Source organism: Coloeus monedula (genome assembly GCF_965178545.1).
Source record: "Coloeus monedula genome assembly, chromosome: 15".
Taxonomy (NCBI): domain Eukaryota; kingdom Metazoa; phylum Chordata; class Aves; order Passeriformes; family Corvidae; genus Coloeus; species Coloeus monedula.
In genome coordinates, this window is record NC_138795.1 from 245,549 (window position 1) to 267,685 (window position 22,137).

At 41.3% G+C, this 22,137-nt stretch overlaps 1 protein-coding gene across 2 annotated transcripts; it reads left to right on the forward strand.

Annotated features, from left to right (window-relative positions):
- Positions 1–756: 756 nt before the first annotated feature.
- Positions 757–21,549, forward strand: JAKMIP2 (janus kinase and microtubule interacting protein 2; the record flags this gene model as incomplete). 2 transcript variants are annotated; one of them, XM_082291265.1, is made up of 20 exons in its annotated part: positions 757–885; positions 1,465–1,962; positions 3,227–3,436; positions 4,374–4,472; positions 5,153–5,299; positions 7,061–7,201; positions 8,085–8,141; positions 9,945–10,064; positions 11,545–11,673; positions 12,666–12,749; positions 13,052–13,114; positions 13,283–13,381; positions 14,748–14,846; positions 15,169–15,222; positions 15,978–16,043; positions 16,868–16,936; positions 17,935–18,012; positions 18,635–18,838; positions 20,777–20,842; positions 21,499–21,549. In XM_082291265.1, the coding sequence occupies 20 exons, from the start codon at positions 757–759 to the stop codon at positions 21,547–21,549; spliced, it is 2,463 nt and encodes an 820-aa protein (XP_082147391.1). The 2 variants fall into 2 exon arrangements, with proteins under 2 accessions (XP_082147391.1, XP_082147392.1); XM_082291266.1 differs by lacking the exon at positions 13,052–13,114.
- Positions 21,550–22,137: the final 588 nt, after the last annotated feature.

The window sequence follows — 22,137 nt, forward strand, 5'->3', positions numbered from 1 at the left end:
TGCTTCATTTGTAAATTAGGATCTTAATCCTCCAAAAGGCGTAGGCACTCATTTCTCACTCCGTGGGGACAATTTCTGGTCTGAACAGGCCCTTGCATGTTACTAGTTTTCTGCTTCTACAGAGACCTGGAATGCTTATGAGGACTTCACTTGCCCTTTCCTCCCGTGACAGATGGTAGGAGTGTTGTGGAGAGTCTTTGAGTTTGGCACTGGATCTTGCAGGGGATCAGGGGTTGGGAAGGGGATGAGAATGATATTGTTGGTAGATCCTTGAGACTATAATGTCTGCTTTGTGGTTACCTCAGACTGCAAGGATTGGATTAAATAACCCGTCCCTTCTAGTCCTGTACTCCCAACAGCACTAATCTTTATGGTAAATGAACTCCTATGTTCAATGCACCCTGCCCCTTTCTGAGAACAGAAAAAGGGCAAACATGGAATTCCCACAAGTGTGCCAGGCTGGTGTTCAGAAGCATGGTTGTTCTGGGATCTCCCTTGCAGGTTTTCAGACAAAGATTGCAGTGTTTGGAGATGGGAGCTCTCTGTTGTGTTCTTAAGCATGTGAGCTGTCCAGCTGCACTGTCCACTGACAAATAATAGTATTTCTTATTTCCCACAGGGCTTCTAAAGCAGCTGAGTCCAGGACCTCAAGGAATGTCACACAGTAGTTGCTGAACTAACTGGCACTGAAAGGAACAGAAAAAGATGGCAGTCCATATTTGAAATAAACACGTGGACTCTCGCTGATAAGAAACCATGTCAAAAAAAGGACGGAGCAAGGGCGAAAAGCCTGAGGCACTGATTGTTGCCCTGCAGGCTGCCAATGAGGAACTCAGGACTAAACTAACAGACATTCAAATTGAGCTGCATCAGGAGAAATCTAAGGTGAGTGAGCGTTTGGTTTTAAGTAAAAGTGTCTGCTGAAGAAGACAAATGCGTGGAAAAAGTGGTATCACACAACTCGTTCCTAAAACAGTGGTCTGATTCTTTCCCAACTCATAACATTTACTGTGGATGTCCTGTGGCTTCTGTGGAAAATACTCCATTTTACTGAGCTACAAGTTGGAGAAACCTCTGGCCCTCAAATGGAGCAGTATGTAAAGTTGTAGGAATGTTGCTGTTTCTGAGCCCTCCAATTTTCTGGTGAATTTGACTGCTGGGTTAAAAAGCTTTTAGACAAATGTACACATATACGTGAAATCTTATTTCCTAAGGAAATATTAAAAGTACATGTAGCATCATGAGAGGCAGGACACCTGGAGAAGACAGGGTTTTTTGTTTGAGTAAAGGCAATGTAATCTATGTGAATGCCTCAGAAGCTGGCCTATATTTTGTTTTAGGAGTGTGGAGGATTGTCTGGGGTTTCATCAGGGTCTTTCTCAATGTCACATGGATGTGTCTGGGCGGGCTTGTTTTGATAATGTTACGTTGGTATCAGATGACTTTCATTTTATCTCAATGTAGGTTGCTAAACTTGAAAGAGAGAAGACTCAAGAAACAAAGCGTATCCGCGAAGTGGAGCAACGCAAGCAGACCGTGCAGATCACAGAGCTAAAAGCCAAACTCCATGAGGAGAAAATGAAGGAGCTGCAGGCTGTTAGGGAGAACCTCATCAAACAGCATGAGCAGGAGATGACAAGAATGGTGAAAGTCCGAGACAGTGAAATCCAGCGCCTCAAGTCAGCGCTGTGTGCACTGCGGGATGGGAGCAGTGATAAAGTACGGACAGCGCTGACTATTGAGGCTCGTGAAGAAGCCAGAAAACAGTTTGACTCTGAGCGCCTTAAGCTTCTGCAGGAAATTACTGAACTGAAGTCTGCCAAAAAGCAGGTAGATGAGGCCCTTAACAATATGATCCAGGCCGATAAGATCAAGGCGGGCGATCTTCGGAGTGAGCATCAGTCCCACCAGGAAGCCATTTCCAAGATCAAATGGGAGAGTGAAAGGGATATTCGACGCCTGGTCAGTAATCAAAACAGTTCATGTGTTCTCTTAGGCTGCACTGAGTTTGCCTTTTGTGTCTCTTAGCTGTTTCTGCGTAACAGAACTCTGCAGTGCAACTCACTTTGAAAAAGTATTACAAATTTCTCACTGTCATTTGTCAGGAATAAGTAGATCACAGAGAGTCAGCTATAGCACTGTGATGGCAGTTAACATCTTAAATTAGGAGAGTGATTGGCCTAATCCATAAGGATTTGGCTGCCTCATCTGCTAATACATGCAAGGTGCAGATGGTTAAGATAAAGCATTTGCATCTGCGTTTGCAGTTTTTTGGTTTCTCCAGATTCTCTTATGGTATCCTAAACATAATAAACCATGGCAGGAGAGGAGATATCTTTTGGGTTGGCCTTGGTGTAGCCTTCAGTAATTACTGTGGAAAATGAACAAAAAGAGGCCCACACCAGCAAAGGTGCAGGTTGCATTGTTTCCCTGTGTCGTGGTTTAGGAATGGTACTCCCCAATTTCTGCTCCCACTTAGACTTTCAAAACCATGCTGATGCTTCCTCACTCCCCATCCCCATCCCATGCAGTGGGCTGGAGAGGAGAACTGGAGGCACAAAAGGTAAAGATGAGATCATGAATTGACGTAAGACCAATTTACTGGACACAGCAATGAAATAAGAAAACAAACAGTAGCAGCTGCAATATTAATAACAAACATATACAAGAGAGAGGAGAGTGACTTACATGCAAAATGCTCACCACGCAGCCCATGACCTGACCGCAGCCATGCTATCCTCATCCAGAAGGGAGCCCTTCCCCCATTCCCAGAAAATGACATTAGATGCTATAGAAAAACCTCTGGGTCCATGCCCCTCCTGGCTACTGCAAAAATTAACCTTGTCCTGGCTAGAACCAGAGCACACTGTCATGTGGAGAGCTGGACCTGCTTGTAACGGTAGAAAGTTTAGCTTGAAAATTGGAATTCAAGAACTCACAATTAAGTAAAAGAAATGATAATTTAAACTGTCAAGAATGATACAAGTCCCCCAATTCACAGTCTGCATCCTGGAGGTGTATTCTTGTGTTGCTAGAATGCTCAATGAATGTGCTCCTGTCCCAAATTATGGGTATGGCTCAGACTGTGTTGTTTTACAGGCCTGGTGCAGTATGGTAGAGCAGATTTGAGGGGTGATCACTGTTCTTAAGTAAATCATACAATATAAGTTGAAGAAATGCTGTTGCCTTCACACAGTAATATTGTTCTGGTGTTTCTTTCATTCAGATGGATGAGATCAAGGCTAAAGACAGGATCATATTTTCACTGGAGAAAGAACTGGAGACACAGACAGGCTATGTGCAGAAGCTGCAGCTGCAGAAGGAAGCTCTGGATGAACAGCTCTTTTTGGTGAAGGAGGCAGAGTGTAACATGAGCAGTCCCAAGAGAGAGATCCCTGGAAGAGCCGGAGATGGTTCGGAGCACTGCAGCAGCCCTGTATGCAGGTTTTACTGGTCCCTGCAAAACAGAAGCATGGATGTGTGTTTCTTGCTGACATACCTTCTCAGGCCCTGGGAAAACATTCCCACTTAATCACTACAGACAAGTTAATGTCCATAGAGTCTTCAGAGGGCATGCTAGTTGGACAAAGCTTTGTACTGTTGGTTTTCATCAGTTGTTCTATTCACAAATACAACACATCTTAAATAATCAGTGCCCCTTTGAAAGAATCACCAATGAACATAACTACCTGGATAACATGCATTCTCAAAACCAGAAAGAATTAGGAGGCTGAGCACAGAGGGGCAAGGAGAAGGCTGGGGGTGGAGAATCTGTGAGACTCTTAGGAGATCCTCCTCTTTGTCTGTCTTCCCACAGACAGCTCTTGGGTATCATTCACAAAGCATGCATGTCACCCATTGTGTGACTAAACTGAAGATGTTTACACAACTAGTGTATATATAAAAGCATACTTACATATATACAAATGAGGAATAAGAAAGTAATTGTAATGGATACTGAAAGGGTTGTCCTGACTTCTTCACCTGATGCAGTGGCTCAGCAAATGGAAGCAATCAATAGGAAAAGGCAATAAAAATTAGAATCTTTTAGCTTTTTCATCTCCTTCATAAAAAATTATCATCTGTTTGGTTGTTTTCTCTTAATTTTTTTAAGCGGCTTAAATTTTCAATTAAAGTATCCCCCAAACCAGATACTTCTTCCTAAAAAAAAAAAAAAAATTATGTGTGTGTACATATATATATATATATATTTGCCAACATACTCAGTACTGTAAAAGTCCCTAAAGATAATTTGTTGGTGATGACAGCTTAAGTTGACTGGTGTGTGATTTTTAAGGATTCTTTTCCCAAGCATGTATTTTGAAGAGAACCAGTAAAACCAGTAACTGCGTGACATTGTTGCCCATGTACAGGACTTGCGCAGAAACCAGAAGAGGATAGCAGAGCTGAATGCCACGATACGGAAGCTGGAAGACCGGAACACATTGCTTGTTGATGAACGAAATGAACTGGTATGTGAGCTTTTGCACTGGCAGACAAAGGAGGTTGAGAGCCATGGGGAAAGACAAAGAGGGGGAGGATCCAAGGATAAAGCTGGTGATGAATATGCCTTGTCCATCCATCAGGCCCATCACTCAGGAGGCTGAGGAGGACTTTTTATTCTAGAATTAAACAATAATTTCATTGAAGGTACATGCGTACAAAATCACAGCAGAAGTCAAGGCAGCAAGGCTTATAGGGTCCTGTGTGAATGCTTCTGTTCCCTCCTTTTAAGCACACAACAGTGTATGGTGAGACTTAACTTGTAAATGAAATAATGTCTGTAAGGTCTGTAGTCCAGTATTTGACCAGGTTGAAAATAGTTAAGTACTGAGTCTAGGAAGAATTGACACCAGTGAATTGATCCCTTTATCTGATTTTCTACACTGTGGTGATATCTGTGTGTTGAATCAGGACCCTGGCTATTTAACCTGTTTATATTCCTACTTCTCTACTTAAGGATGAGGATAAGTTCAACTCTTGATGGTTTATTTTATTCCTGAGCTAGAAATCTTAATGCACTCCTTTCATATCAGTTTAGCCGGCTTGAATGTTCTTTATGTCATAATTGCAAAATATATGTCAAGATTGCAAATTACAAGTATATTCATGTGTCTCTCATGACAATTATTAATTGCTGTTATCAATCCAGTTGAAGCGTGTCCGAGAAGCTGAGAAACAATGTAAACCTCTTCTGGAAAAGAACAAGTGCCTCACAAAGAGAAATGATGAACTTATGCAGTCTTTGCAGCGCATGGAAGATAAACTCAAAGCAGTCACTAAAGAAAATATAGAGATGGTTGGTACTGAAGAGCAAAATGAGGATTACTGGATGATCTATGTGTTGGTGGCCACATCTGCATAGTGCATGATGTATATAAATGGAGAATATGTGTTGTATATTACATGTAATACTATTGCTAAGATACAGCCATGGTTAGGTCTGTATTATTATAGTTTTACATACCATAATATTGTGTATTATGCATACATGGGCAATATATTTACATGAATGCTTAATCACAGTCTTTAATTCTATTCTCAAAGTTAGAATATTGAGTTTCAATTGTTTCAAAAAAAAGAGGAAAAAATAGTTATATCATTGAGGCATGTCCTGCTGTGCTATTTTTCGTCTGGAACTCAAAAAGGATGCTGTTAAGAGTGATGTTTTCAGCCAGCATGATGTTCTTGCATCATGCACACATTCTTTTTAGAGCTGATGATGACAAAGTAAACTTCTGATATGACACTAGGCACATAGAATCTGTCCATCAAACATACACATGGTAGATGGATATGGGAAAGGGAGAATGGTGGTGTTTAAATTTGGTTAGGGCTATACATTTCCCATGTCAGGGCTATATGAAGTGGGGTCAAAGCAGTTATGTCTCCATATCCTTCAGATGGGATTGCCTTATCAGTCTTCTTCCAGGCCCTATATTCCTACACATGCACTGATGTTGCTTTGGCATTAATGAAAAAGGAGGTGGATGTTCTGGGTCGCCAGATGTAAGCTGGCAGACTGAGACAACTTTCCCTGCTATGGGTGTTCATGGACCTTGCCCTGACTTGTAGTAGCCACTGTCCTGAGCAGGCTAAGTGCCCTGCAGTGGGAAGCAGCTTTCCTGGTGATTGGGCGGAGATGATCAGATTCACTTTCTTGTCTCACAGACAAAAGACTTTAGTGTTACACAGTTAATCCACTTTAAGACTTTGCAATTTACCCATGCCTAGAAGACAGATAAACTTACTGCAGGTGTCATGGGTCAGAATTATTCTTCCACAGCTGTGGTAGTGCAGATCACTGTCCCTTGGGGTCTCCCACAGCAAAGAGGAAGGACTTGGGAATCTGCATGCATTAGACATCAGTGGGCAGCACCACTGGTGCGTATCTGTGGACAGCATATATGTGCTAAGTTAGCTCCCTGACATCTGCTCTTCACATTATGGATGCCAAAACCATGAAAGTTAACAAGCTGTGGGTGGCTAGAGTAATTCTCACAGGTTTCAGCCATCTCTTTTTCCACATATGCTCAGGAGCAGGCAGGATATTGACCTGTAGCTAAAATATCTGTTACCACAGTTTTTGCCTTTCCTCCTTGTCCAACTGGATGCATGTCTTTCACATGAGTAAAGCATGTCCATTGCCTCACTGTGTATGGTCCTACGTTGAGTATCAGTAAGGACATGGGGTCATGAGAGCAGATACTATTTGCTTACCCACTGGACAGGTTCAGCTCTATTTGCCACATGTGGGGGCATCTTGATGCATGGCTAAGGAAGAGCTATGGTGTGTGACCTTTAAGGGCTGCAGAGACTGTGTTGCCACATGGTAACTAAATAGATAAAGCTTTGTTGTTCTGGTTAAAGAACTCAGCCTTGCTGTGCTACTTTATTGTTAAGAAGCGCTGATGGGCATTAATTAAAAAACAGTGTAGCTGAAACATATTTAAAGGTCTATATAGCTTAAATGAAAGGTAGTGTTTAGTTTTTAGCTGAAAGGTGGTCTTCTAGTTGCTGAATCTTATTTTATCTCTTTTATCTTTTCTTCTTACCACAGAGAGAAAAAATAACATCACATCCTCCTCTAAAGAAATTAAGATCTCTCAATGACCTGGATCAGGCTAATGAGGAACAAGAAACGGAATTTTTAAAGCTTCAGGTCATAGAACAGCAGAACATAATTGATGAGTTAACAAGGGTATGTTCAGAGCACTGGAAAATTAGGAATGATTGCTGTTTACAGTTTACTACTGATAGTATTTCTTCTTGTAACTAGAGGTCTGAGCATTAATACCTTACCTTCTTTTTTAAACAGCAGATGTTTAGCTGTAGGTGTGCATGTGTGCAGTTTACTGAATTTGTAGTGGAGGATCAGCCCCTACAACTCAAAGCATAGCACTGTGAATTGAGCTCCAGAAAGGAATGCAAACTAAGAACTGCGGAGCTTGGGAAGGTACCTACATGTTCACAAGACAGGGCTGTGCCGAGTGTTTTACCATTATAACTAAGTCATGCTTAAAAAGTTTCCTTAACAAGAGGCTGGCCCACAGTGTCTTATCATGTGCTGGCAAAGCATGTACAGCTAGACAGTGGGTTTCCAGATCTTCTGTCATTTAATGCTGACAATTCCTTTGTCAGCTGACTTTCCATTATGATACTGAGGAGAAAGAGAAAGATTCCGAAACAGGCTCTTCTGAGACATCCTTGCTAGGAGTAGTGAGATCAACACTCCCATCATTTAATGACTCCTGAGCATCTCCTCATCAGGGAAGGCAGACAGCACCTTGTGCAGTGCCCAAACCCAGGCATCAGGCCTCCCAGTGATTTTAGAGGGCAATCCATCAGCTCCTGTTGTTTGGCAGCTGCTCAAGGCAAATGCACAAGGGCTTTTTTTAGGTGGTTTTCAGCTGACACACATACAGATTTGGATATGAATCCTTCCTTCTACCTGGAATTAGATTCTTGTTTAAACATATGGAGAGAGTCACTGGAAGTTCTGTTATTTGTTTCCTCTGTATAGTTGGCCGTCTAACAGCTGCAAAGAAGAGAAGCGAGAATAACTTTTAAATCTTATTTTCCAGGACAGGGAGAAACTCATTCGTCGGAGAAAGCATAAAAGGAGCTCAAAACCAATTAAGGTAAGATGAAAAATTGTTTCTCATTTACAAAGTTCAAGTAGGCTCTGTAGGAAAACACACTTTAGCAATCTGATTAAAGAGAGCTTTGTGGATTATAACAATCTGCTTTAGTGATCAGGTTTATAAATTCCTTAGTTACTTTGGGAGAGCTTTTTAAATCCACTTTGAAATTCAGTTAAGGGTATGCAGCTATTTTATTTTCAGCAAAATGGGGCTTCCCATCCCATCTGTCGTCCTCCCCCCCACCAATAGTAATAATTGTCCTTCCATTTGGTTTCTGTAAGTATTGGTCTCAGGGTTTGTAATGCTGAGAGGTATTTACGTTTCCAGAGACCTTCCCATCTTTTTTCTGCAATCTGTTTTTTACAGCACATATGGGCTAAAGCCAAATCCTTGTGCATCTCTATTCTTCAAGTGGAAATTTCTGCCTGAGATACTGTGTCATTCTCTCCTGCTCAGTTCTGCATCCCTTTGACTAACCTTTGTATCACCCTGAATTGGGTTAGGTCCAAAACTGGTATAATTTACAACAATTTTAGAGCTGAGTAGTCAGGAGTGGTTCACACAGCTCCTTTATCAGCTAGATGTGGAGCATGACTTTGCGACATTCATGTCCCACCTCCAAAAAGTGGAAATACTGGTTGCTTGGTTGCTCTCAGTTCTCCAAGGACATCCCTTAGTGCATCAGCTGTGTTCTGTGAAAGTAACACAGCACTGTCTACACACTGGGAATTTCAGACCAATGAATCCTAGCTGTGTCATCACATTGTTTCTATGTGGGTTGCGAAGCAGTATACAGCAGACACAACAAGGACTTAATAGTATTTTCATCAGAGGTTATAACACTGGAGAATATGGCAATTGTCTTCACTTGACAACACAATGAGCAAAAATTACAATATATGCAAAAGCTAATTGACATCTTTGGTAAATGTTTTTTGTGTGATTCAAACTCCAGGTTTAGAAGATTTTAACCAGTCAGCAAAGTGAAAAATGTTACAAATAAGAAGCGCATCTTAGTTGCTCGTTGATCCATTTGTCTTCAGAATTATCCATAAGCCAAGTATTTAAATGTTCAAATCTGTACTCTGAAACCAAGCCTGCAGGGTCAAGCATCTGTATCTTCACAGGGCATGTCTCACAGTTTTAATTTGATTTAATTTGGCTACAGAGATTGGTGGTAGCAAGGTGTCAGGCATACAACTAAACTGTGGAGCATGAGCAGTTGTTTATAACATGTGCCAGTTACTGTAGTCCTGGAAAGATGCAATAAAAGTTCCTTCACGTTAGTTTTGTAGTAGCATAGCTTTCACTCACATGGTCCAGTGGCAATATCAGCGAGAGAAGCACCTAGACATTAAAAGTATCAGCAGTGTCTGTGAGAGAAGAAGGAGGGCTTCCTATTCTACACAAGTTTTCAGCTCCTTATGGTGTTACTTTTGCACACTAATCTGCATGTTGATAGATATCTTCTGAAGAGCATTGTGGTTAACAAACAATTCTCCCTTCCTGCAAGGGCAGAGACTTTTCCTCTGGCATGTTGCTGCTCACATTGTTTTCCAGTTAGGCTGAGACAGACCCTCAGAAAAATTATTCAGAAAACTTACTCTCCACCAGCACAAGACCTGATCTTCAATGGGTTTCCACTGAGTTTGTTTGAAGATGGTGATTGCAGGTGTAGCCCACTGTTCATTTTTCACACCTTGTCTTTTAAGTAACTAGCAACTCCCCCCTCTTCCCCTCTCCAAAATGCATGCTACAAGTTTACATGAAGGTTCAGAAATCATGTTTTTCCTTCTGTAGAGACATGTCATGGATACAGTTTTTGGGTATGATGATGATTCTATGGACTCTGAAACATCCTCTGTGGCCTCATATAGAACAGACAGGACACCAGCAACTCCAGATGATGATCTGGATGAGGTAAGATCTGACTCTTTCCACAGGCAAGTTACAGGTTTTCAGGAGATGATGACTTTCAAAACAAGTGGTCAGACTCTCAAGAGCACTTAGGTTTTTATAGTGCATACTGAATGATAAATACTTAAGTTTGACCTTAATTTTGGTTACTCATATACTGAAATGCTGAGAGTTTCTTCCACAATCTGGTCCATAGAGTCTATAGCTATGACTACCCTGCAATTTGAGGTGATTTTTTTTCCTCTCCCCTTTCAATAAAACAAGCCTATTGCATTTCTTTTAGCTTGAAGACATATCAAAGAGTTATAGTGAATGGGATGACATCGTGCTGGTTACCTGTCACTAGTGGGGTTTTGAGGGCTTTGTCTTAGGCCCTGTGCTCTTCAGTCTCATCATAAATTACGTGGACACAGGACTGGAAGGGATACTGAGCAAGTTCTCAGATGATACAAAACAGGGAGGAGCTGTTGACTCCCTCAGAGGCAGGGAGGCCCTGCAGAGAGACCACGACAAATCAGAGGGCTGAGCCATCACCAACCAGATGAAGTTCAACAAGGCAAAAGTGCCAGATTCTGCACCTGGGATGGGGTAGCCTGGATCTACAGACTGACTGGGGAATGAGATGCTGGAAAGCAGCACCTGGAAAGGGACCCGGTGGTTGACAGAAAGTTGAATATGAGTCAGCACTGCCCTGGCAGCTGGGGGAGCCACCCATGTCCTGGGGGGCATCAGGCCCAGCATTGCCAGCCAGTCAAGGGAGGGGATTGTCCTGCTCTGCTCTGCACTGCGGTGGCCTCACCTTGAATATTGTGTGCAGTTTTGGGTGCCACAATACAAGAAAAATATTAAATTGTTAGAGAGTGTTCAAAGGAGGGCAACAAAGATGGTGAAGGGCTTTGAGGGGAAGCTGTGTGAGGAGCAACTGAGGTCACTTGATTTATTCAGCCTGGAGAAGAGACTGAGGGGAGGCCTCATTGCAGTCTACAACTTCCTCATGAGGGGAGGAGGAGGGACAGACACTGATCTCTTATCTGTGGTGATGAGTGACAGGGCCTGAGGGAATGGCCTGAAGTTGTGTCAGGTGAGGTTTAGGTTGGATAGTAGGAAAAAGTCCTTCACCCAAAGAGTGGTTGGGCACTGGAATGGTCTCCCTAGGGAAGTGGTTACAGCACCAAGCCTGAGAGAGTTCAAGAAGTGTTTGGACAACACTCTCAGTGACTCTCGGGGCTGGTGCTTGCAGGGCCAGGAGTTGGACTCAATGATCCTTGTAGATCCCTTCCAACTCAGCTGATTCTGTGATATGAGTGCTGTATAATTTCCCCTTTTTTAAATTTCAAATGACACCAAGCTCACTGTGATCCAAAAAGCTATTTGAATCAAGACCTGTAAACCAACTACTGTGCTTAACAAATCACATTTGCATTCTTTGCTTTGACAGTGCTTTGCTCTCCGTGGCTTAGACATGTTCCTTCTTATTCTTCAGGGTTTAGCAGCAGAAGAGTCAGAGCTTCGGTTTCGGCAGCTGACAAAGGAGTACCAGGCCCTGCAGAGAGCGTATGCACTGCTGCAGGAACAGACGGGAGGGGTCATAGATGCTGAAAGAGAAGCCAGGGTCAGTATTTGTTTTGAGAGTAACAGTATTTCATTGCTGTCAGGACAAGAAACCCCTCAAAGGGACATACAATGAAATGGAGCTACATACAGCATCCAGAACACTGAGAAATGTCTGTTCACTTGTTTGCTGAGTACATTTTTAAAGAGAGTGACAATAAAGAATGAGCACAGTCATCCCGTTTACAAGAAGCTGTCCTCCACCTGAACCTGAAAACTCTGCAGTTAGGCAGGCTTGCCAAAGCAGACAACTCTGCAGCCTGACACAGAATCACAGGGGTTTTCTTATCATTTGCCTAAGTGTGATAGGGTTGGGTTTTAAAGGCAAATGAAGGCCTGTGGGTTTTCACAAAGGCACGTATTACACCAACTTTAGGAACATCTGAATGTTTCTAACAGAGAAATGCAAATTACATTCAAATTTTAATGTGACGCAGGCTACACTAAACCTTCCAAGGCTAAAAATGTCCCTCTAATAAAATTATAGGATCATTCAGGCTGGAAAGCACCTCAGGCCTTCAGCCCAAATTCCTGCTCGCAGCAGTCAGCTGTAAGATTGTATCAGTTTGTTTAGTACTTTGTTTAGTCTGCTCTTGAAGACCCTCCTGGCAGTTAAAATTGCCTCTTCCCTACCTTTTGCCACTCTGATCAACTAAGCACTTTTTTTTTGTAATTTAGGGATTGCCCCTTATCAAGGTCTTTGAGCAGAGCACCCCCCAATACCTGAGCTTGTATTTTGCTGCTCTGATGCAATCCATGGTGGAATAGGCTTGGGTGGGGAGTTGGGGCTGATCCACAGCTCTGTTCCCTTGTGTCATCTTTGTGCCAGTCTAAGGGGTGGCACAAAATATCACTGAGTCAGAACTTTTCTAATGGTTTCTCACTCAGTGGAACTGACAGCATGAACCCAGGCTGTGCTGGTTTTGGTTTCCTTTTAATACCAGTCACATTGCTGATTTTGTTACTCTTTAATGCGGTGCCTGACTTCAACAGGCTCAGGAGCAACTTCAAGCTGAAGTCCAGAGGTATAAAGCCAAAATAGAAGATCTGGAGAAAACTTTGGCTCAGAAAGGGCAGGTAAGTAATTCTTGTGTGGTTTTTTTCCTGTTTTGTATCTTACCTGCTCTGCTTACAAAATACCTAGCACAATTTCAGTATAAACTTCCATGAGATGTAATGTTGCCAGTCAGTGAACAAGCAGATCCAGCAAGTTCAGAAGCCTTGCTACAGCTTTGTAAACTTAAAATGTTTTTGTTCTATAAAAGACAGCTTGTTCCTGTAGGATTTCAAAGCCTGAATATTGTGGCTCCAATTTTCAATAAATGTGCCAGGCCTCATGGAATTTGGTTATTCTGTAATACTACTGCTTCGTCCAACAGGACTCACACTGGGTGGAAGACAAGCAGCTTTTCATTAAGAGGAACCAAGAGCTTTTAGACAAGGTATGTTCAAAAGGTTTGCATGTTCACTCTGAAGGGTTATCTGGATCCTGTGAGACATCTTTAGGGTTTAGATTTTGCACAGCCTATGCTACCTCAACTACTACTCACCTAATAGTTCATGGTTCTTGTAACAGTCACACAGATCATGATTTAACATATTTCTGTTAGATAGAGAAAATGGAAGCAGAAAACAACCGTCTGCAACAGGAGCTGCAGGATGCGCGAGACCAGAACGAGCTGCTGGAGTTCCGCAACCTTGAGCTGGAGGTGATGGATGCACTTCTAACAGTAGATCTGGTAGAAATTAAATGAATGCACTTGCACTGGACACCAACTTTAATCAAGGGTTTACACAATTTTGTAGCAATAAAACAGAGTAAAAAATCAGGACCAGCATTTTTCATTGTGAGCTGAAATATGTCAGCTCTAATATCCTGGAAATAGTAAGCTCCATACCCAGCTGGTTCACTTCACCCTGAGCCAGGTGCCTAGTGTCCACAGGTAAGCTTAGCTGATTAACATGAGTTAGCTCTTAGTTACCACGCCTGTGGGCATGATTTTTCTAATACTTGGAGATGCCTGTCTGCCCGTGTGCGAGTGCTGTTCCTTTTGCGGGCACTGGACACATTCCCTGTTGAGCAGCTTTTCCATGACCTGCAGTGGGTACAAACAGTCTCTCAGGTGACACTGGACATTGATGTAGAAGCTCCAGAAGCCTCTGTGGGACTTCAAGCTCCCTCTTCCCAGACTGCCTCTAGTTACAGACACTTCTTTGGAGCACCAGCCAACCACAACTTCACCTGCTCTCGTCTCCAGTATAAGCTGGTTTATTTTTCAGTTGTTCTTTTCAGTTGCTGTCCAAGGCCAAATACACTTGCCACACAGAGCCTTTCCTGGGTCTCGTAAATTAATGCTGTGTCAGACTTGCCCCTTATTTATTGAACTGTCCCACAGTTTTACTTGACAGCTGTGTTTCCATATGGCAGGGAGCTGAACTGATCAAGTGAATTACATGTTCATAAACCAAAAATGTGTGTGGAAGTGAAGTTTTATCTTCACTTCCGTGCTTGCCTGACTACCTGAAAGGAATGAGAAATAGCATAGCATCTTCAAATTTTAATTTTTGTCTCTGGTCCTTTAAAACTGGACAAATATTTGTAAACTTTAAGCAATAAAGGTGTATAAATAGCTAAGTTGATCAGTTCCTTTCAATACATTGTTTTCCACAGATGTTAGAATGTACAACATACCAGGATGAGGAAAATGTGTAATCTGAGTCTCCCAATGGTCTAAAGTCAAACACCTGTTTCTAAAGGGAGTATTTACAAAAATGTATAGTTGTTCAGCACTTCATAAAGCAAATCACTTGAATCTTAGCTAGGTGACAGCCTGTCCACAGCCAATTTGCAAATTGACGTAATTTATCAAATAATTGCCTGTTAAACAGTTACCTTGGGTTTAGGATTCTGTCCCACTTGGCTCACTTTTTCAGACTAGGTCTAGATGTTTCATTCCTTGGCTTGTAAAATGAAGCATGCAAGCCAAGCATGATATAAACAGTAGCTATGGCATTTTCTGTGTGTGTCTGCTTCATCCGAATACATTCTCTAGCATCTTTTGAATTTATTTGCAGGAAAGAGAGAGACGGTCTCCACCATTTAATCTCCAGATTCACCCATTCTCAGATGGTGTGAGTGCTTTACAGATCTACTGCATGAAGGAAGGGGTTAAGGTAGGTCAGTTTTGTAAAGCAGTGCTTCTCCCTACAGGAGTGGTGGGTGCTGCCCATATAACCCATTACTAATAACTCCACTAAACTTTAGGCATTTCAACTCAGTCTAATGTAAGAGTGTGGTGACAGACACAGTTCAATTAAACTCAAAATTCTTACCGTAATGATAAAATCTGGTTCAAAGGCAACTGAAATCAATGTATGGTGCATTTCCATAGGGTAAAACAAAATGGCTGACTTCCATGTGGTTCATAGACTAGATGGATATTGCAGCCATGATAAAAGGTGCACGCCATGTCTTTACCTTATTCTCTCTTTGCAGGATGTCAGCATCCCAGACCTCATAAAGCAGTTAGACATCCTAGGTGATAATGGGGTAAGTTGAAATGGGAGATATTTTCTCTTTACAAGCTGCATTTTGTACAGTGCAGTAAGTGATATGTAGAATTATGACTATTTTCTAAGATATTTGTTAAATTATGCATCTTTTACGTATGGTTTAGCAGACTGGAAAGAACGTCCAAAGACCACTGATATTTGGAACTGGGCCCAACTGCCCCCCATTCACTCAGGAAAACACATGAATGAGTTTGGCAGTCTGAGTAAACCATTCTTCATCAGGACTAGGATTCCTTCAAACAGTTACATAAATAGGCAAGAATTATCAAATTCCCTGTGGCTTTCTAAGAGGGCATAGCTGCCCACGTAAAAGAGATCCTGTATCTCTGGCCAACATTAGATATGTCTTAAAAAAGTTTATAAGAAATAAAAACCAAGGATCGTAATTGTCTATTCATGTGCTGATGTAAATCAGCCCTATTTTTACAAAAACTTTGATGGAAATTCAGCTTTGTAGAACTACCATGAAGACAAACAAATGGGTCTAATTTTAGTTTACATTTGTCTTAAGATGTAATGGAACGAATGATACAGTTAATCCATATAATGTAGAAAGGCAAAAGTAGTGGTCTTCTTAATGTGTTAACAGACTCTGAATGTTTCAATGGAAACAGAATACTCAGTACTACAGGGATCCTCTGAAAACTGTGGAGCTGGTCCGTAGGATGGATTGTCTTTATTCATGCAGGAAACTGCTGCCAATTTTTCTCTTTCCTCTCTTTCTCTTCACAGAATTTAAGGAATGAAGAACAAGTGGCCATAATTCAGGCTTCCACGGTATTGTCCTTGGCAGAAAAGGTAAATTGCGTGCTTGCTTTTCTCACGTATTACCTAAAGCCTCATCTACACATTTTCTCTTCCCTGTTGTTGTCATCAATATTGTTAAATTTCCTAGTGTTGGAAGTGATTCCCCAAATAAAATAAACTGTGCCAGCACAGTCCCAAACACCTTGCTAAAGCAGCAAAAATATCAAACTGAGCTGGCCCAAGCTGTGCCGTAGAAAAAACTACAAATACAAAAATAATATGAAACAAAACTTGCAATTGAAAACTGAATGGGAAACCATCAGAAATTTAAGCCATGATTAGATAAAATTTGGGATTTCTAAAGCTTCCAAAGGGATCTGCATGCCAAAATTTCACTGAAAGTATATGTCTATGTTCCTTGTTTCAAATATTAGGAAAAAAGTGGGGGTTGGTTAAAGTTGCTCTCTAAGGCTCAAATGCAGCACACAGTTTTTTCAACATGATAACTTCCAAGGACTCTGCTCAACAATCCCTCCTCTGCAAACAGAACTGCCATAAAGTCAGCTAGGCTATTTTTGAGGTGCTGTAGCCCCATTGTAGGCCTTTATCCATGGGAAATGGGTTCCTTGTCCATCCCAGGGCTTGTGCTTCTCCGTCTTCTGGTGACCCAGCAGTGGCAATCCTCTTGCTGCTTCCCTGCCAAGTACTACCTGCAGACATCATGGCTGCCTCTGTCACAAACAGTCTCAAGATGAACCCAGCAGTAGCAACAGGCTGCTAAAAACAGACTAACAAGATGCTGTAGATATCCCACTTGCCACTGCTTGTGTGCTAGAAAACACAGCAGGTTACAGCTCTCATTGTCTTCTCTCCAGTGGATCCAGCAGATTGAGGGAGCTGAAGCTGCTCTGCATCAGAAGATGATGGAACTGGAAAGTGATATGGTAAGAAAACTTTCCTTATTACACATTTTAGGAATGCTGGTTGTGTCACACTTACCTGATGTGCCAAAAAATAGCTAGGAATCTATTGGCAAATGAACTACGCAGCCTTTCTCTGATTTTTGGTGAATCCATAAAATTGTTCCTGGTCCAGTTCACATGCAATAGCAGAATAACAGAAATGGTAAAAGTTTAAAAACTTCTTCTCTCTTTCTATGAGGATGACTGTTTATTAATAAGTACAGAGGGTTCAAATGTTTCTCAAAAATTTTCAAAGATGCACACATTATTTACCTCATCAGATTCACAGTCTAAACATTAGCTATTGTATTGTGTTTTATTCAGGACCAGCATGTGAAAAATTACTGAATTATAACACTGTTGGCTTTCATTACATACTAAGTAAAGTTAGTACCTTACCCTGTTCTTACTCTAGTTAATGGCAGTAGCCTACAAGATGATCAAGCGTAACTACAAGAATTAGACAGCTGTAGTGGCTTTTGTTCTGTTCCTGTGGTATGTCTGTACTTAAGTCTATTCAGCTTAAGGTGGACTGATAAGTTAAAGCACACAGCTGCCCCCAAGTAATGTGAATGTGGATGTCTGGTTAGTTCCTGTTTAGTTTAGTGCACTTTTACACCTCTTCCAAAATAAGAGAAAGCACAAAAAGAGTAATTCCTGATGCCAGAGGAGGTATCTTTAGAAAAATAACACAGAACACCCTAAATTTCACTACTGAAATGCCAAGCAATACCACTGAAGCCAACAGACAGGATGGATTTAGTTTCATGTAGATCAGATGTATTCACATACAAGAGCAATCTACAGCTATATTTGCCCTTCCTTCTTTTCTAGCTGAGTGAGATATTTCTGCCAAGCACCAGTCAAAAACCAGTCTCCTTGTCCTACTGAATTAGATATCTGTAAATGATTTAATAAAACTTCCTAAAGTATTTGGAGTAAATAATTTGTTTTTCTGTCTAAATGATCCTTCATTGTAGGAGCAGTTTTGCAAAATAAAAGGTTATTTGGAGGAAGAATTAGACTACAGGAAGCAAGCTCTTGACCAAGCATACATGGTATGTACAAAGGAAATTCTGCAGCACATACTGGCCAACTCTGCAATAGCACACAGACTCTTGTTGAATCAGGAAGAGAGATTTTTGCTTTTTTATTAATACTGGGGGTTTTAAAATTTGTTTTTTCTTTATTCTTCTGATGTACTAGCATGCAATCTGCACAGCTTCAACACAATACCTTGACTTTTCATGTCTTAAAAAGACTTCCCCTGAAGTCTGAAAACTCTTGTCAGTTTAAGGCAGATATTGCTCATTAATGGCAGCTTGTCCAACTGGAGTTTTTTAGTGCAATAGGTTGAAATTTTAAAATTGGTGAAATAATTTACACTTCAGATATGAAAATTCTATCCAACTCTATCTCTGTAAACTAACTCCATAAAAAAGAGTAAAAGTGAAGGATTTCAGTGAAAATTAATATTAAAATATTTTAAAAAATAAAAGTTCGTATCTTCTTTTCAAAACATGGAACCATTTTCTGAGTTCAGTTCTTCACATTTTTGCACACTTGAGCACAGGGACTGCCTCTCATGCAGGGGCCTGAATCTGCCACCAACCCCCCAGTTCCCAATGTGGTTTAAGCCATGTTTCATCTCTAATTGACTTTTGGTATTGCATCAACCAGAGGATCCAGGAGCTTGAAGCCACCTTGTACAATGCTTTGCAGCAAGAAACAGTGATAAAGTTTGGGGAACTACTGACTGAAAAACAGCAGGAAGAGCTGAGGACAGCAGTAGAAAAGCTGAGACGTCAGATGCTGAGGAAAAGCAGAGAATATGATTGCCAGATTCTTCAGGAGAGGATGGAGCTGCTCCAGCAGGCTCATCAGGTAAGAAGGAATCGCAGACATGTGGTATCTACTCAGCCTTTCTGTGTAAGAACACAGTCTGAGGTCAAATTTAGGCAAGCTCCAGGCCATGAGGGAGCCTGGCATCCAGCTTTTTGAATTGTCTCATACTTTGTGTCTTTTCTGTGCATGCAAGCACACGTGATATTAGCTCGTGCAAGATTGATTTGGCATATTTTGAGTTTTAAAATTCTAGCCTAATGTTTTCATCCAGAATGATGTCTGCATGGATTTAGCTTTGTAATAAAAATGGTCATCCCTAGTTACTGGACTGGGCACAAGAGAAATGGGCTGCTGGCTCATATGGCACAGGAAAGCTGTCTGTTTTTCCAGATACTACTTGTCCCTCCCAACTGGGCATTTGTACTTTTCACTGCTGAGATAGGGTACTGCATTTCACCTTGAAAGACCGATGTTTGCTGCTCTGCAAGCTGTGTGGTCCCAGAGCAAAAGGCAAACTGTCACAGCACGTTGAATAATGTGAGAGCTGCACCATGAAACAGATCTGACTCGGATGTTTATGGGAGTAAGAGAAGGAGCACATCCCCAGCACTTAGGGGGTTTTGGTTCACAGGAAGGCTCAGTTCTCACAGTCTTTCCTGATCCTGAGTTGGGCACTTGAGACTGGGTCCACCCTTATTTTTTTCTTGCCAAGCCTTTGCCACAGAAAAAGCTTCATGATTTTAGACATGACAACTGCCCTGAGGGACACTGCCCTGAGGGACACTGCCACAGCAGTTCTGGCTTCTCAGAACAGTTCTGAGCCAGCCTCAGTTGCAGGCAGGGTTGGAAGTGGCTGAAAGGCAAAGGAAGGAGGAGGTAGCCAAGCAGTAGGACAGGAGGCTGTGGGCAGAAACTGTTGTACGGGAGGTTCCACCTGAACATGAGAAAGAATTTCTTCATTGTGCAAGTGACCAAGCACTGAACAGATTACCCAGAGAGGATGTGGAGTCTCCCTCACTGGAGATATTCCAAGCCCATCTGGATGCAATCCTGTGCCACATGCTCTAGGATGACACTGCTTGAGCAGGGAGGTGGGACCAGGTAAACTGCTGTGGTCCCTTCCAACCTGACTCATTCTGTGATTTTGTGGTTCCATAGAATTTGAAAGCTGCCATAAGCTAGTCATCTCATCCCCAGACAGGGAGGAAGACAGTCACAGGTGCCATCTATTCTCCAGGTGCTGGGGCCTTCAGGCGTCTCCTGGTTTGCCTCTTTGGATTTCTGCTATTTGCTGGACAGCTCTCTTATGACCTGACTTAATTAAAAAAACGTACTGAGGTTCAAGGCCTCGTTTTTTGTACTTAGGAGTTCTGTTCTGGGGGATTTCTCCTCCCATGCAGGCAAAAGTTTAAGTCATGCTACATAGTTTTTCTCAAAGTACCTAGCTCTGCTAAAAATACACACCTTGTCTATAAGTTACATATATTTCACTCACCACAGAATCAATACATTCATAGTATTGTATACATTTATAATTTTGGATCTAATGATAACACTTTAATCTTCTTTCAACACATCAAACTGTGAGAAATCTTAATGAATCATGATAGAATTCTAAAGATTATAACCATGATCTTACACTTTTCATCTATTAATAAATAGATCAACAGGATTAATAAATAGATAATGTGAAACAGATCAATCATTGATACTAATTTCCAGCATTTAAGGATCCAGTTTTGCATATATGCATATATATCCATATATGCAGGATCATATTTTGAGCAGTTGCACATGTGCTAAAGCTGTGATGTGGCAGGATGAGTGGATGGAGTCACAGTACGACACAAGATTATCCCTACCACAGAAATGTATTTGTTTACTTCTAGGCTTTTGGCACTTGGAACATTAAGTTACTTGTTCAGTGGAACAGATTTACTGAGAATTTAGTGTAGATGTTTCTTTTCTGATTTCCAGAGGATCCGAGATTTAGAAGATAAAACTGACATCCAAAAGAGACAAATTAAGGATCTGGAGGAAAAGGTTGGTTCTGTTATGTTTCTGAAGCACACTGATGAACTTTGTTTTGAAAGGAGTGCTCCAGTTCTCTTGAACTAGATGACCTTTCTATTCCGCTCAGTCAGCTGCACCTGTTGGTGCTGGTCCACTGTCCTTTCTTTTCAGTTTGTGTCAGTGCATACAGACTTTAATCTTAAAATACTACATTACATTATCAAACATGTAATGATGAGTGTTTGATATGTGTGTGTGTGTGCATACCTATAAACATATATGCGCATATATGTTTGTGTATATATATATATATTTTTTTTTTTTTTTTTAATATCCAGGCTATTTCTAGCATGGGTTGCGGATACTGTTTTTTAACACACTTAAAAATACTACACATGCTATTTTTGATATCCGGCTTTATGACTTGTCAACCCATGGGGGTATCACGATGTGACAGTTACACCTCAGGCTTTCAATATGGTGCCAATTGTAATCCATCAACAAAAGTATTGGGATCTGTTTTCTAAGCCTGGGAGGTGGTGTGGTACTTACAGAAGTAACTAGGGAAATAACAGTGTTTTCTGAATGAATAATTATTCTAACTGTTCTACAGAGTGCAAAAATAATTCTGATGCTTACAAAGCCGTTACCTTTAATTTTTACACAATCTTATTTTTCTTCTGCAGTTTCTATTTCTATTCTTGTTCTTCTCTCTTGCCTTTATTCTTTGGCCTTGATGTCAATGTGCCTCTTGGAAAGGTAAGACTGTTTTATTTATTTCCTCAAAGCTAGCACTTCTTGCACAGAGCGGAGGATCACATCCTTGTGTGTTCTTGTGGATGTTTGGAGTCAGCGAATTCAGCAGGTTGTTGTCAATTTGTAATAGTTCACAGTAGGGGGTTGTCATACTACTGAGTTGCTGGTGATACTGTGCTATTCATAATTGTAAAAATAAAAGCTAACAAGGAATTTCACAGTATCAAATAGCCAAGAGAATTGCAGGGGAAATTCAATGTTGATGTTTGCAAAAGGATGCAGATGGAAAACAGTTAAAATAACCTCAAATGTAAACACACTATGATGGGCTCTGAACTAACACTCAGGAAATAGATCAGGATGTTAAAAGAGGTAGAGCTCTGTGTCCAGCAGCAGGAAAAATACAAAGAAGGGCAAGGAAGAATGATCAGCTGCTGAGGGACAGGAAGGGAGAGACAGAGAGATGGAAGGATTTTTCTGGTTCAGGAAGTGACACTGCTAAAAGGAGGTATTGGAGAGGTCTAAAAAATTTGTCATAGAATGGACGGATGGACAGACAGCTTGCTATT